The sequence below is a fragment of the Oncorhynchus kisutch genome, unplaced genomic scaffold (assembly GCF_002021735.2).
Source record: "Oncorhynchus kisutch isolate 150728-3 unplaced genomic scaffold, Okis_V2 Okis06b-Okis10b_hom, whole genome shotgun sequence".
Taxonomy (NCBI): domain Eukaryota; kingdom Metazoa; phylum Chordata; class Actinopteri; order Salmoniformes; family Salmonidae; genus Oncorhynchus; species Oncorhynchus kisutch.
Genome location: NW_022261983.1, coordinates 16,750,067 through 16,765,747, shown reverse-complemented (window position 1 = coordinate 16,765,747; position 15,681 = coordinate 16,750,067). Strand labels below are relative to the sequence as shown.

General features: G+C 46.8%; 1 protein-coding gene across 7 annotated transcripts in view; it reads left to right on the top strand.

Annotated features, from left to right (window-relative positions):
• usp7 (ubiquitin specific peptidase 7 (herpes virus-associated)) overlaps positions 1–15,681 on the top strand; it is a 71,848-nt gene that overhangs the window by 4,774 nt on the left and 51,393 nt on the right. For all 7 annotated transcript variants that reach the window (XM_031814466.1, XM_031814467.1, XM_031814474.1 and 4 more), the window contains exons 2-8: positions 8,956–9,057; positions 9,162–9,360; positions 10,731–10,869; positions 10,974–11,062; positions 12,502–12,610; positions 13,124–13,254; positions 14,601–14,655. In XM_031814466.1, the coding sequence (XP_031670326.1) occupies positions 8,956–9,057; positions 9,162–9,360; positions 10,731–10,869; positions 10,974–11,062; positions 12,502–12,610; positions 13,124–13,254; positions 14,601–14,655 (824 nt within the window). The remainder of the gene's footprint in view (positions 1–8,955; positions 9,058–9,161; positions 9,361–10,730; positions 10,870–10,973; positions 11,063–12,501; positions 12,611–13,123; positions 13,255–14,600; positions 14,656–15,681) is intronic.

The following is a 15,681-nucleotide window of genomic DNA, read 5'->3' as shown; positions in this document are numbered from 1 at the left end:
TCTTTAAACCCCGCCCCCCAACTACTCTTTAAACCCCGCCCCCCCCAACTACTCTTTAAACCCTGCCCCCCCAACTACTCTTTAAACCCTGCCCCCCCAACTACTCTTTAAACCCCGCCCCCCAACTACTCTTTAAACCCCGCCCCCCAACTACTCTTTAAACCCCGCCCCCCAACTATTCTTTAAACCCTGCCCCCCAACTATTCTTTAAACCCTGCCCCCCAACTACTCTTTAAACCCTGCCCCCCAACTACTCTTTAAACCCTGCCCCCCAACTACTCTTTAAACCCTGCCCCCCAACTACTCTTTAAACCCGCCCCCCAACTACTCTTTAAACCCCACCCCCCAACTACTCTTTAAACCCCGCCCCCCAACGACTCTTTAAACCCCGCCCCCCCAACTACTCTCAGTCCATCCCATCCAGGGCCTAAAATTAACACCTGCCAAATGCAGGTAGATTTTTGGCATTGGTGGGTAAGAGGTCAAGGCTCCAGTGTGACCATTCCACCTGCATTTGTGAGTAAAAAAAATAGTGACGTTTTATCACATTTATAGCTAAATAAATGCTGCAGTAGCTGTTTAACGTATTTCTGCTGTTTTTTTTAAATATTTTTTTAAAGCAATTAAATGAATCACATATATTTTTTTTTAATCTACCTGCTACGGTGGCTGGTGGTCCAAAAAGTACATTTAATGCCTGATCCCACCTCTATCAACAGCCCTCTTGTGATTTCCAGGTAGTTGATTTATGGTTTTCCGACTCTCCCAACAGCGCTATTTATCGGGTAATTTTAGATTCATGTTGATATTTTTCAGCCTTCAACCTGTGGCCACAAACAAGCTACATGGAGGCAATACCAAAATATGTGATCTAATGCTCTAACTTTTCATAGCAAAACCTATTGTCCCATTCCCTGCATAGTGCACTGCCTTTGGGTCTACCCCATGTGACCTGGTCATTGTCCCATTCCCTGTATAGTGCTGCCTTTGGGTCTACCCTATGTGACCTGGTCAAACCTATTGTCCCATTCCCTGCATAGTGCAGCCTTTGGGTCTACCCTATGTGACCAAATCAAATGTATTTATATAGCCCTTCGTACATCAGCTGATATCTCAAAGTGCTCTACAGAAACGCAGCCTAAAACTCCAAACAGCAAGCAATGCAGGTGTAGAAGCACGGTGGCTTTGAAAAACTCCCTAGAAAGTCAGGAACCTAGGAATAAACCAATAGAGGAATCAGGCTATGTGGGGTGGCCAGTCCTCTTCTGGCTGTGCCGGGTGGAGATTATAACAGAACATGGCCAAAATGTTCATAAATGACCAGCATGGTCCAATAATAATAAGGCAGAACAGTTGAAACTGGAGCAGCAGCACGGCCAGGTGGACTGGGGACAGCAAGGAGTCATCATGTCAGGTAGTCCTGAGGCATGGTCCTAGGGCTCAGGTCCTCAGAGAGAGAGAATTAGAGAGAGCATACTTAAATTCACACAGGACACCGAATAGGACAGGAGAGGTACTCCAGATATAACAAACTGACCCTAGCCCCCCGACACATAAACTACTGTAGCATAAATACTGGAGGCTGAGACAGGAGGGGTCAGGAGACACTGTGGCCCCGTCTGAGGACACCCCTGTACAGGGCCAAACAGGAAGGATATAACCCCACCCACTTTGCCAAAGCACAGCCCCCACACCACTAGAGGGATATCTTCAACCACCAATTTACCATCCTGAGACAAGGCCGAGTATAGCCCACAAAGATCTCCGCCACGGCACAACCCAAGGGGGGGCGCCAACCCAGACAGGAAGATCACATCAGTGACTCAACCCACTCAGGTGACGCACCCCTCCCAGGGATGGTATGAGAGAGCCCCAGTAAGCCAGTGACTCAGCCCATGTAATAGGGTTAGAGGCAGAGAATCCCAGTGGAAAGAGGGGAACCGGCCAGGCAGAGACAGCAAGGGCGGTTCGTTGCTCCAGAGCCTTTCCGTTCACCTTCCCACTCCTGGGCCAGACTACACTCAATCATATGACCCACTGAAGAGATGAGTCTTCAGTAAAGACTTAAAGGTTGAGACTGAGTTTGCGTCTCTGACATGGGTAGGCAGACCGTTCCATAAAAATTGAGCTCTATAGGAGAAATGGGAATGGTGACCTGGTCAAACCTATTGTCCCATTCCCTGTATAGTGCTGCCTTTGGGTCTACCCTATTGTCCCATTCCCTGTATAGTGCTGCCTTTGGGTCTACCCTATTGTCCCATTCCCTGTATAGTGCTGCCTTTGGGTCTACCCTATTGTCCCATTCCCTGTATAGTGCTGCCTTTGGGTCTACCCTATTGTCCCATTCCCTGTATAGTGCTGCCTTTGGGTCTACCCCATGTGACCTGGTCAAACGTATTGCTCCTTTTGCTGTGGTGCTGCACCACGATAAAATCATTACCGCCACACAACAACAACAAATATCGAACATTATAACAAATATTTCTGCTGAGGCGCATTTTGTAGCTGCGATATCATTCCACATTTACTTTTCCTCTGCAAACAAAACAAGTACATAATAAGAAAATCTAACAACCCCATAGTAGAATATTTGTGTCTTATTTACCTTGTCGGCTTGTTGTTCTATGCTAGATACATATTCCTCTCGTGGCTCATCCCTGTTCTCAGTGCCATAGGGAGGGAAACATGCAGTCTGACAAGAAGTGAAGAATTGTTGTGCATTAAATCTCAGAAACAGCAGTTTTAAAGGCTTTTGGTTCAAAAAGAGAGAAATCCCAGCTTTCCAGTCCTACTTGTATTTATTTCTCATCTCCTAAATATGCGCGAATGTCGCCGTTTTAAACCCAGGATGTTTAGCAGAAGCATGTTAACACTGACATGTGCCTAGGGGAGAGAGGGGTGAAATGTAACGTCTGCCAATTGTAGGGTGGTTTGGGGTACAACGTCTCTCCCCTTCCAATTTCATTTATTTTGGAATGACTTAAAAAAAATTGTGAGTCAGATAATATTTTTTTGTTGAGAAAGAGTAGTGAAAACAAGGGAAAGTGTTTGGGGGGAGGGATAGTGACGAAGTGGTTTCTGTGAGAAGTACAGGCAGGGGGCTTGTTACCCCGGGTGGAGATTTACCCTAAGTTACCCTAACAAGTAGGTCTACATTATATTCAGTGTTTATGAAAGTTTTTTTTTGTGACATAAAATTAATCAATATGATAATAACTAATTAAAACATTACATATGAGATCTGCACAGCGGTCTAAGACATAGCCTCTAGCACTGAGATGCAGTATCATACCTGGTTCAGTGGTCTAAGACACTGCATCTCAGTGCTAGAGGCTATATCACTACAGTACCTGGTTCAGCGGTCTAAGACACTGCATCTCAGTGCTAGAGGCTATATCACTACAGTCCCTGGTTCCAGTCCAGACTGTATCACAGCGGTCTAAGACACTGCATCTCAGTGCTAGAGGCTATATCACTACATTACCTGGTTCAGTGGTCTAAGACACTGCATCTCAGTGCTAGAGGCTATATCACTACAGTACCTGGTTCAGCGGTCTAAGACACTGCATCTCAGTGCTACAGGCTATATCACTACATTACCTGGTTCAGTGGTCTAAGGCACTGCATCACAGTGCTAGAGGCTATATCACTACAGTACCTGGTTCAGCGGTCTAAGACACTGCATCTCAGTGCTAGAGGCTATATCACTACAGTACCTGGTTCAGCGGTCTAAGACACTGCATCTCAGTGCTAGAGGCTATATCACTACAGTACCTGGTTCAGCGGTCTAAGACACTGCATCTCAGTGCTAGAGGCTATATCACTACAGTACCTGGTTCAGCGGTCTAAGACACTGCATCTCAGTGCTAGAGGCTATATCACTACAGTACCTGGTTCAGCGGTCTAAGACACTGCATCTCAGTGCTAGAGGCTATATCACTACAGTACCTGGTTCAGCGGTCTAAGACACTGCATCTCAGTGCTAGAGGCTATATCACTACATTACCTGGTTCAGCGGTCTAAGACACTGCATCTCAGTGCTAGAGGCTATATCACTACATTACCTGGTTCAGCGGTCTAAGACACTGCATCTCAGTGCTAGAGGCTATATCACTACAGTACCTGGTTCAGCGGTCTAAGACACTGCATCTCAGTGCTAGAGGCTATATCACTACAGTACCTGGTTCAGCGGTCTAAGACACTGCATCTCAGTGCTAGAGGCTATATCACTGCAGTACCTGGTTCAGCGGTCTAAGACACTGCATCTCAGTGCTAGAGGCTATATCACTACAGTACCTGGTTCAGCGGTCTAAGACACTGCATCTCAGTGCTAGAGGCTATATCACTACAGTACCTGGTTCAGCGGTCTAAGACACTGCATCTCCATGCTAGAGGCTATATCACTACAGTACCTGGATCAGCGGTCTAAGACACTGCATCTCAGTGCTAGAGGCTATATCACTACAGTCCCTGGTTCAGTGGTCTAAGACACTGCATCTCAGTGCTAGAGGCTATATCACTACAGTACCTGGTTCAGCGGTCTAAGACACTGCATCTCAGTGCTAGAGGCTATATCACTACATTACCTGGTTCAGCGGTCTAAGACACTGCATCTCAGTGCTAGAGGCTATATCACTACAGTCCCTGGTTCAGCGGTCTAAGACACTGCATCTCCATGCTAGAGGCTATATCACTACAGTACCTGGTTCAGCGGTCTAAGACACTGCATCTCAGTGCTAGAGGCTATATCACTACATTACCTGGTTCAGTGGTCTAAGACACTGCATCTCAGTGCTAGAGGCTATATCACTACAGTACCTGGTTCAGCGGTCTAAGACACTGCATCTCAGTGCTACAGGCTATATCACTACAGTACCTGGTTCAGCGGTCTAAGACACTGCATCTCAGTGCTAGAGGCTATATCACTACATTACCTGGTTCAGCGGTCTAAGACACTGCATCACAGTGCTAGAGGCTATAATCACTACAGTCCCTGGTTCAGCGGTCTAAGACACTGCATCTCCATGCTAGAGGCTATATCACTACAGTACCTGGTTCAGCGGTCTAAGACACTGCATCTCCATGCTAGAGGCTATATCACTACAGTACCTGGTTCAGCGGTCTAAGGCACTGCATCTCCATGCTAGAGGCTATATCACTACATTACCTGGTTCAGCGGTCTAAGACACTGCATCTCAGTGCTAGAGGCTATATCACTACATTACCTGGTTCAGCGGTCTAAGACACTGCATCTCAGTGCTAGAGGCTATATCACTACATTACCTGGTTCAGCGGTCTAAGACACTGCATCTCAGTGCTAGAGGCTATATCACTACATTACCTGGTTCAGCGGTCTAAGACACTGCATCTCAGTGCTAGAGGCTATATCACTACAGTACCTGGTTCAGCGGTCTAAGACACTGCATCTCAGTGCTAGAGGCTATATCACTGCAGTACCTGGTTCAGCGGTCTAAGACACTGCATCTCAGTGCTAGAGGCTATATCACTACAGTACCTGGTTCAGCGGTCTAAGACACTGCATCTCCATGCTAGAGGCTATATCACTACAGTACCTGGATCAGCGGTCTAAGACACTGCATCTCAGTGCTAGAGGCTATATCACTACAGTACCTGGTTCAGCGGTCTAAGACACTGCATCTCAGTGCTAGAGGCTATATCACTACATTACCTGGTTCAGTGGTCTAAGACACTGCATCTCAGTGCTAGAGGCTATATCACTACAGTACCTGGTTCAGCGGTCTAAGACACTGCATCTCAGTGCTACAGGCTATATCACTACAGTACCTGGTTCAGCGGTCTAAGACACTGCATCTCAGTGCTAGAGGCTATATCACTACATTACCTGGTTCAGCGGTCTAAGACACTGCATCACAGTGCTAGAGGCTATATCACTACAGTCCCTGGTTCAGCGGTCTAAGACACTGCATCTCCATGCTAGAGGCTATATCACTACAGTACCTGGTTCAGCGGTCTAAGGCACTGCATCTCCATGCTAGAGGCTATATCACTACAGTACCTGGTTCAGCGGTCTAAGACACTGCATCTCCATGCTAGAGGCTATTAAAATGGTTATGTTTTAGTCAAACAATATATCTGTTTGCAAATTGACTGCAAGAAGCACAATCTCCAAATTATTTGTAAGTATATTGTTATTTTATTTAAGCTTTTATTTAACTAGGCAAGTCAGTTAAGAACAAATTCTTAATTTACAATGACTGCCTACCCCGGCCAAACCCTCCCGTAACCCGGACGACGCTGGGAAAATGGTGCACCACCCCATGGGACTTCCAATCACGGCCGGTTGTGATCCAGCCCAGGATTGAACCAGGGTCTGTAGTGATGCCTCTAGCACTGAGATGTAGTGCTTTAGACCGCTGCGCCACCTGGGAGCCCACTCGGGAGCCCGGCCCCCTGAACAGCCTCTCGGGAGCCCGGCCCCCTGAACAGCCTCTCGGGAGCCCGGCCCCCTGAACAGCCTCTCGGGAGCCCGGCCCCCTGAACAGCTTCTCGGGAGCCCGGCCCCCTGAACAGCCTGAGGGAGCCTGGCCCCCTGAACAGCCTCTCGGGAGCCCGGCCCCCTGAACAGCCACTCGGCTCGCGGCTGAATCTAGTTGAGGATCCCTGGAATAGGGAGTCATCAGGGACGCAGGCTGAGTGACACATGTCGTTAGCTGCCTGTAATCCACTTGGAAAAATGAGGCCAGTCTCGTGAGCGGGGCTCACTGGGGCTCCATATACACACACACACTCAGTACATGCAACCAGGCTGTCTCACACGGACACAGAAGAGATGACACTCATACTGCTAGGGTAGGTAAGGACACACTAATATATATATATATATGAGATGCTTTTCTGTCATTCAAACTGACTGTAGAACTGCTGACAGAGACGAGGTATACTTTACTGACTCTCACTCTTAGTCTGACTCTGGTACCCTATTCTCTACACCTTCCCTAGGGGCCCTGGTCTAAAGTAGTGCACTATGTAGGGAATAGTGTGCCATCGGGCTCTGGTTAAAAGTAGTGTACTATATAGGGAATAGGGTGCCATTGGGCTCTGGTCTAAAGTAGTGTACTATATAGGGAATAGTGTGCCATTGGGCTCTGGTTAAAAGTAGTGTACTATATAGGGAATAGTGTGCCATTGGGGTCTGGTCTAAAGTAGTGCACTATATAGGGAATAGTGTACAATCGGGCTCTGGTCTAAAGTAGTGCACTATATAGGGAATAGTGTGCCATTTGGGGCCTGGTCTAAAGTTGTGTACTATATAGGGAATAGTGTGCCATTGGGCTCTGGATAAAAGTAGTGTACTATATAGGGAATAGTGTACCATTGGGCTCTGGATAAAAGTAGTGCGCTATATAGGGAATAGTGTGCCATTGGGCTCTGGTCTAAAGTAGTGCACTATATAGGGAATAGTGTGCCGTTTGAGATAGACTTCCTGTGTTGTTCTTCAGTAGACATCTTCGTTGTGATTGATGAGACTAGTCCCGGGCTCTTTGTCTGGGTAATTACCTGCCTGAGTTCCTCCTGTCCCCTTCCTAAAGCAGCTACACAGGCTTGTGTGTGTGTCAGAGGAGCTCACAGCTTAATCCTTCATTGTTACTAATTACCAGACTGCTGTAGTCGACACACAGACGCACACACTGCTGCTGCTGCGACACTGCCTCGGCACTACAGTGTTCTTCCTGATGGTTAAAGACGACCAGACAGTGTCCGCATCCTAAATCGGGCCCTGGTTAAAAGTAGTGCACTATATAGGGAATAGGGCCTATAGTGCACTACTTTAGACCAGAGTTCAATATAGGGAATAGGGCCCATAGTGCACTACTTTAGACCAGAGCTCTATGTAGGGAATAGGGTGCTATTTGGGATGCGAACAGCATGTTTAGATTGCAGGGAAATGAAGATTTAGCACAGACATCACAAGGAAACCACCATACAGATCAGTGTTATAAACTGACCCAGTCATCATAACCACCACACAGATCAGTGTTAGAAACTGACCCAGTCATCATAACCACCACACAGATCAGTGTTAGAAACTGACCCAGTCATCATAACCACCACACAGATCAGTGTTATAAACTGACCCAGTCATCATAACCACCACACAGATCAGTGTTATAAACTGACCCAGTCATCATAACCACCTTACAGATCAGTGTTATAAACTGACCCAGTCATCATAACCACCACACAGATCAGTGTTATAAACTGACCCAGTCATCATAACCACCTTACAGATCCGTGTTATAAACTGACCCAGTCATCATAACCACCACACAGATCAGTGTTATAAACTGACCCAGTCATCATAACCACCACACAGATCAGTGTTATAAACTGACCCAGTCATCATAACTTGTAGCTTGGAAAACACGTGACTCTGAATGACAACACAATGTGATGTAGCTTGGAAAATACGTGACTCTGAATGACAACACAATGTGATGTAGCTTGGAAAATACGTGACTCTGAATGACAACACAATGCGATGTAGCTTGGAAAATACGTGACTCTGAATGACAACACAATGCGATGTAGCTTGGAAAATACGTGACTCTGAATGACAACAGAATGTGATGTGGCTTGGAAAACACGTGACTCTGAATGACAACATAATGCGATGTAGCTTGGAAAATACGTGACTCTGAATGACAACACAATGTGATGTAGCTTGGAAAATACGTGACTCTGAATGACAACATAATGTGATGTAGCTTGGAAAATACGTGACTCTGAATGACAACACAATGTGATGGTAGTTTCCTACATCGGGAGTGTTTTCCTAAAGAAGTTATATCCACCTGGCGTTTTGATTCCTTGACCGTGATACTAACAAGAAATCACCATGCTGGTGTCTTCCTGCCCTGATATCTCTGTTTATCTGACGTCTTCCTCTCTGTGTGTGTGTGTGTGTGTGTGCAGCTGGGGACACAGACGATCCCCCGAGAATCCCAGCCAACCCGGTGATTAACGGGAACGTTGCCATGGCAGACGGACACAACACAGAGGAGGACATGGAGGATGGTGAGGAGGACTCACCTGCACACACACCCTGATGGACCCACACACACACCCTGATGGACCCACCCTGATGGACCCACTCTGCCCCTCCTCTCCCGTGTATGTAGATACCAGCTGGCGTTCGGAGGCGACATGTCGTTTTGTGGTGGAGAGGTTCAGCCGGCTGAGTGAGTCTGTTCTCAGCCCGTCCTGCTTCGTCAGGAACCTGCCCTGGAAGATCATGGTGATGCCTCGCTTCTACCCAGACCGGCCGCACCAGAAGAGTGTTGGCTTCTTCCTGCAGTGCAACGCAGACTCCGACTCCACGTAAGTCACGTGATGCATACACACACACACACACACACACACACACACACACACACACACACACACACACACACACACACACAGGGGACCAACGCCTTAATCATTACACACAGCATGCAGGCAGAGACCTTGATCGACACACACCCACACACACACACACAGCATGCAGGCAGAGACCCTGATCGACACACACTTCCCCATCAGACTTTTTATTTTGACTTTTTAAGTGGAAACACTGCCTTAGTTCATGTGTGTGGAGTAACATTTAAATGTGTCCCCATGGTGTAATGTGTACATTTTCTGCTAGGTCCTGACCACCATACAGTAGTTTCTGAAGTAGTTTCCTGGTGTAATGTGTAAATGTGTCCCCCTGCTAGGTCCTGGTTGTGCCATGCTGAAGTAGTTTCCTGGTGTAACGTGTAAATGTGTCCCCCTGGTAGGTCCTGGTTGTGCCATGCTGAAGTAGTTTCCTGGTGTAATGTGTAAATGTGTCCCCCTGCTAGGTCCTGGTCGTGCCATGCTCAGGCCATTCTGAAGTACTTTCCTGGTGTAACCTGTAAATGTGTCCCCCTGCTAGGTCCTGGTTGTGCCATGCTGAAGTAGTTTCCTGGTGTAACGTGTAAATGTGTCCCCCCTGCTAGGTCCTGGTTGTGCCATGCTGAAGTAGTTTCCTGGTGTAACGTGTAAATGTGTCCCCCTGCTAGGTCCTGGTCGTGCCATGCTCAGGCCATGCTGAAGTAGTTTCCTGGTGTAACGTGTAAATGTGTCCACCTGCTAGGTCCTGGTCGTGCCATGCTCAGGCCATGGTGAAGTAGTTTCCTGGGGTAATGTGTAAATGTGTCCCCCTGCTAGGTCCTGGTTGTGCCATGCTCAGGCCATGCTGAAGTAGTTTCCTGGTGTAACCTGTAAATGTGTCCACCTGCTAGGTCCTGGTCGTGCCATGCTCAGGCCATGCTGAAGTAGTTTCCTGGTGTAACGTGTAAATGTGTCCACCTGCTAGGTCCTGGTCGTGCCATGCTCAGGCCATGGTGAAGTAGTTTCCTGGGGTAATGTGTAAATGTGTCCACCTGCTAGGTCCTGGTCGTGCCATGCTCAGGCCATGGTGAAGTAGTTTCCTGGGGTAATGTGTAAATGTGTCCCCCTGCTAGGTCCTGGTTGTGCCATGCTCAGGCCATGCTGAAGTAGTTTCCTGGTGTAACCTGTAAATGTGTCCACCTGCTAGGTCCTGGTCGTGCCATGCTCAGGCCATGCTGAAGTAGTTTCCTGGTGTAACGTGTAAATGTGTCCACCTGCTAGGTCCTGGTCGTGCCATGCTCAGGCCATGGTGAAGTAGTTTCCTGGGGTAATGTGTAAATGTGTCCCCCTGCTAGGTCCTGGTCGTGCCATGCTCAGGCCATGCTGAAGATCATCAACTATAAGGACGATGAGAAGTCGTTCAGCCGCAGAATCAGCCACCTCTTCTTCCACAAGGAGAACGACTGGGGCTTCTCTAACTTCATGTCCTGGAGCGTGAGTACCACACACACACACACACACACACACACGGTATACACTGGTGAGTGTATATATACGTACAGACCCATCCAACATAATTGACCTCCGGTGTGTTTCAGGATGTGACTGATCCAGAGAGAGGCTTTGTGGAGGATGATCAAGTCTCCTTTGAAGTCTACGTGCAGGCAGACGCTCCTCACGGAGTGGCGTGAGTCTTGATTCCTCACTTTTCTCCTTCCCTCTTCTATCTCAGCTGTTCTCTTTTCCTCTCTCCTCTGCTCTCTTTTTCTCTCTCCTCTCTTTCTCTCTTCGATCTCTCTCCTTCTCTCTTCGATCTCTCTCCTTCTCTCTTCGATCTCTCTCCTTCTCTCTTCGATCTCTCTCCTTCTCTCTTCGATCTCTCTCCTTCTCTCTTCGATCTCTCTCCTTCTCTCTTCGATCTCTCTCCTTCCCTCTTCGATCTCTCTCCTTCCCTCTTCGATCTCTCTCCTTCCCTCTTCGATCTCTCTCCTTCCCTCTTCGATCTCTCTCCTTCCCTCTTCGATCTCTCTCCTTCCCTCTTCGATCTCTCTCCTTCCCTCTTCGATCTCTCTCCTTCCCTCTTCGATCTCTCTCCTTCCCTCTTCGATCTCTCTCCTTCCCTCTTCGATCTCTCTCCTTCCCTCTTCGATCTCTCTCCTTCCCTCTTCGATCTCTCTCCTTCCCTCTTCGATCTCTCTCCTTCCCTCTTCGATCTCTCTCCTTCCCTCTTCGATCTCTCTCCTTCCCTCTTCGATCTCTCTCCTTCCCTCTTCGATCTCTCTCCTTCCCTCTTCGATCTCTCTCCTTCCCTCTTCGATCTCTCTCCTTCCCTCTTCGATCTCTCTCCTTCTCTCTTCGATCTCTCTCCTTCCCTCTTCGATCTCTCTCCGATCTCTCTCCTTCTCTCTCCGATCTCTCTCCTTCTCTCTTCGATCTCTCTCTCTCTCTCTCTCTCTCTCTCTCTCTCTCCCTCTGTGTGTTGGGACCATTGTCCAGTTCACCAGATGTTTGGAATAACGAGAACACAACACCTCGACCCAGTTCTATTCAGCGGTGTATCTCGAACTAGAATGATCTTATTAAAAACATGATTTTAATTATGTTTTATTTCTAGTGACCATAGATCCTGTGATCCTGACATCAATGTGTGGTTGTAAACTTACTCCTGTGTCCCAGTGTAGTTGGGTTAACCCGGGGGGGGGGGGGGGGGCAATTCCAGTCCTCGGAGGCGTGATTGGTGTCAGTCTTGCCCCAGCTTACACACCTGACTCCAACAATCACCTGATCATGATCTTCAGATTAGAATGACATTTGATTAATCAGCTGTGTTTGCTGGGGATGGAGAAAAGTGTGACACCAATCAGGTGCTCAAGGGCCTGGAGTTAGCCAACCCTCTAACCTGGAGTTACCCACCCCTGGTTTAGAGCAGGGCTGTCCAACCCTCTTCCTGGAGTTGACCACCCCTGGTTTAGAGCAGGGCTGTCCAACCCTCTTCCTGGAGTTGACCACCCCTGGTTTAGAGCAGGGCTCGCCAACCCTCTTCCTGGAGTTGACCACCCCTGGTTTAGAGCAGGGCTGTGTGTGTGTGTCGTTGGGTTAACCCCTTGCTCTCCTGTGTGTGTGCAGGTGGGACTCCAAGAAACACACCGGCTACGTGGGTCTGAAGAACCAGGGAGCGACATGTTATATGAACAGCCTCCTACAGACCCTGTTCTTCACCAACCAGCTGCGGAGGGTCAGTGAGACAACTAACTACTGCTCTGTCATACTACGCTCAAGTGTGTTTAACACCCCTCTCCTCTGTGCCTACCAGGCGGTGTATTTGATGTCTATACAGGGAGACGACTCTTGAGAGAGAGTGTTTGTGTGTCTAACCCCCCCCCCCCTCTCTCTCTCCTGATGCCTACATGATGCCTACAGAGACAGTGTTTGTGTGTCTAACCCCTCTCTCCTGTACCAGGCGGTGTACATGATGCCTACAGAGAGAGAGTTTGTGTGTCTAACCCCCTCTCTCTCTCTCCTGTACCAGGCGGTGTACATGATGCCTACAGAGAGAGAGTTTGTGTGTCTAACCCCCCCTCTCTCTCCTGTACCAGGCGGTGTACATGATGTCTACAGAGGGAGAGTATTTGTGTGTCTAACCCCCCCCCCCTCTCTCTCTCTCTCTCCTGTACCAGGCGGTGTACATGATGCCTACAGAGAGAGAGTGTTTGTGTGTCTAACCCCCTCTCTCTCTCTCCTGTACCAGGCGGTGTACATGATGCCTACAGAGGGAGATGACTCGTCTAAGAGTGTTCCGCTGGCTCTACAGAGGGTTTTCTATGAGCTGCAACACAGCGACAAACCCGTCGGCACCAAGAAACTCACCAAGTCCTTTGGGTAGGTGCCAGGACCCCCTCAGCTAGCAACGCTGCAGGACAAATGAGATGACCGATCGATTAATCAATGAGACTGGAAAAGGGACTACCTGATTTATGTCTGAGAAACGCCTGTTTTCATTTTCCGTTGCTAAATGTTTTTCTACGGTGTGCTCTGAGTAGTGACTAACTACTAACTACGTTGTCCTGATTAAGTGATGCTTTGCATTGTGGTCCATTATGGGTCAGTGATTAAACATGGTGGTATTGTGACAGTAGTTGACTGTGAATGTCTTGTTTATAACATGGTGGTATTGTGACAGTAGTTGACTGTGAATGTCTTGTTTATAACATGGTGGTATTGTGACAGTAGTTGACTGTGAATGTCTTGTTTATAACATGGTGGTATTGTGACAGTAGTTGACTGAATGTGTTGTTTATAACATGGTGGTATTGTGACAGTAGTTGACTGTGAATGTGTTGTTTATAACGTGGTGGTATTGTGACAGTAGTTGACTGTGAATGTGTTGTTTATAACGTGGTGGTATTGTGACAGTAGTTGACTGTGAATGTGTTTATAACATGGTGGTATTGTGACAGTAGTTGACTGTGAATGTCTTGTTTATAACATGGTGGTATTGTGACAGTAGTTGACTGTGAATGTCTTGTTTATAACGTGGTGGTATTGTGACAGTAGTTGACTGTGAATGTGTTGTTTATAACATGGTGGTATTGTGACAGTAGTTGACTGTGAATGTGTTTATAACATGTTGGTATTGTGACAGTAGTTGACTGTGAATGTGTTTATAACATGGTGGTATTGTGACAGTAGTTGACTGAATGTGTTGTTTATAACATGGTGGTATTGTGACAGTAGTTGACTGTGAATGTGTTGTTTATAACATGGTGGTATTGTGACAGTAGTTGACTGTGAATGTGTTTATAACGTGGTGGTATTGTGACAGTAGTTGACTGTGAATGTGTTTATAACATGGTGGTATTGTGACAGTAGTTGACTGTGAATGTCTTGTTTATAACATGGTGGTATTGTGACAGTAGTTGACTGTGAATGTCTTGTTTATAACATGGTGGTATTGTGACAGTAGTTGACTGTGAATGTGTTGTTTATAACATGGTGGTATTGTGACAGTAGTTGACTGTGAATGTGTTGTTTATAACATGGTGGTATTGTGACAGTAGTTGACTGTGAATGTCTTGTTTATAACATGGTGGTATTGTGACAGTAGTTGACTGTGAATGTGTTGTTTATAACATGGTGGTATTGTGACAGTAGTTGACTGTGAATGTGTTGTTTATAAAACATGGTGCCTTTGACAGTAGTTGACAACATGTCGTTTTTCTCTGTAGGTGGGAGACATTAGACAGCTTCATGCAACACGACGTTCAGGAGCTCTGCAGAGTGGTGAGTAGTTGTTCTCTGTGTGTGTGTGTGTGTTCAGGAGCTCTGCAGAGTGGTGAGTAGTTGTTCTGTGTGTGTGTGTGTGTGTGTGTGTTCAGGAGCTCTGCAGAGTGGTGAGTAGTTGTTCTCTGTGTGTGTGTGTGTGTGTGTTCAGGAGCTCTGCAGAGTGGTGAGTAGTTGTTCTCTGTGTGTGTGTGTGTGTGTTCAGGAGCTCTGCAGAGTGGTGAGTAGTTGTTCTGTGTGTGTGTGTTTCGTTCAATAGTGTGTGTGTGTATTCAGGGCTCTGAATTTAATCATGTTCGTTGCACCACAACATTTAGGAGCACCAGACCAGATCTGAGGTTTTGTTTGTTTATTTGTCTTTAGGTTTTGTATACCAGCTGAAAACACAATATTTTTGGTTATAGAAGAGAGATTTCACAGAGGTTTAGATGGTACAATTATTCTCTACACTGTACATTGCTTGATTTGGTCACAAACTGAAATTAGGCGAGCTGTTTGGATTTTAACCACCAGGAAATGATGGAGCGATTTCTGCATATTGCACCCTTTAAATGGATTGAGATGCAGCCTATTTTGGGCCTATATGAATTCTAGCTACTTTCGAACCTCCGGTTGAGACCTAGAAACTGATATGTAACATTGTAAATACATTAGTTAGTTAGTTAAAAGTTAAAAATACATGCCATTGTAATTACAAAATAATTTGTGGAAAATGAGACCGTTTCTGCGTTGTGTAAAAGCACAATTTTCCTATTGAGAAATGTGCCATTGAAAATGGTACACTGTCTCTTTAAGAAAAAAGTCTGGTTTGAGGATGACATGCAAGATGTCTGTCTTTACTATGATCCTTGATCTCCTGAAGAAGCTTTACCTGTCTGTCTGTGTCTCCAGATGTCTGGATAGACTAAAGTTACCAGGTTATTAACTAGCTAGCCAATGACCTAACATGACTGAACATCGTGTAAAGTTACCAGGTTATTAACTAGCTAGCCAATGGCCTAACATGACTGAACATCGCGTAAACAA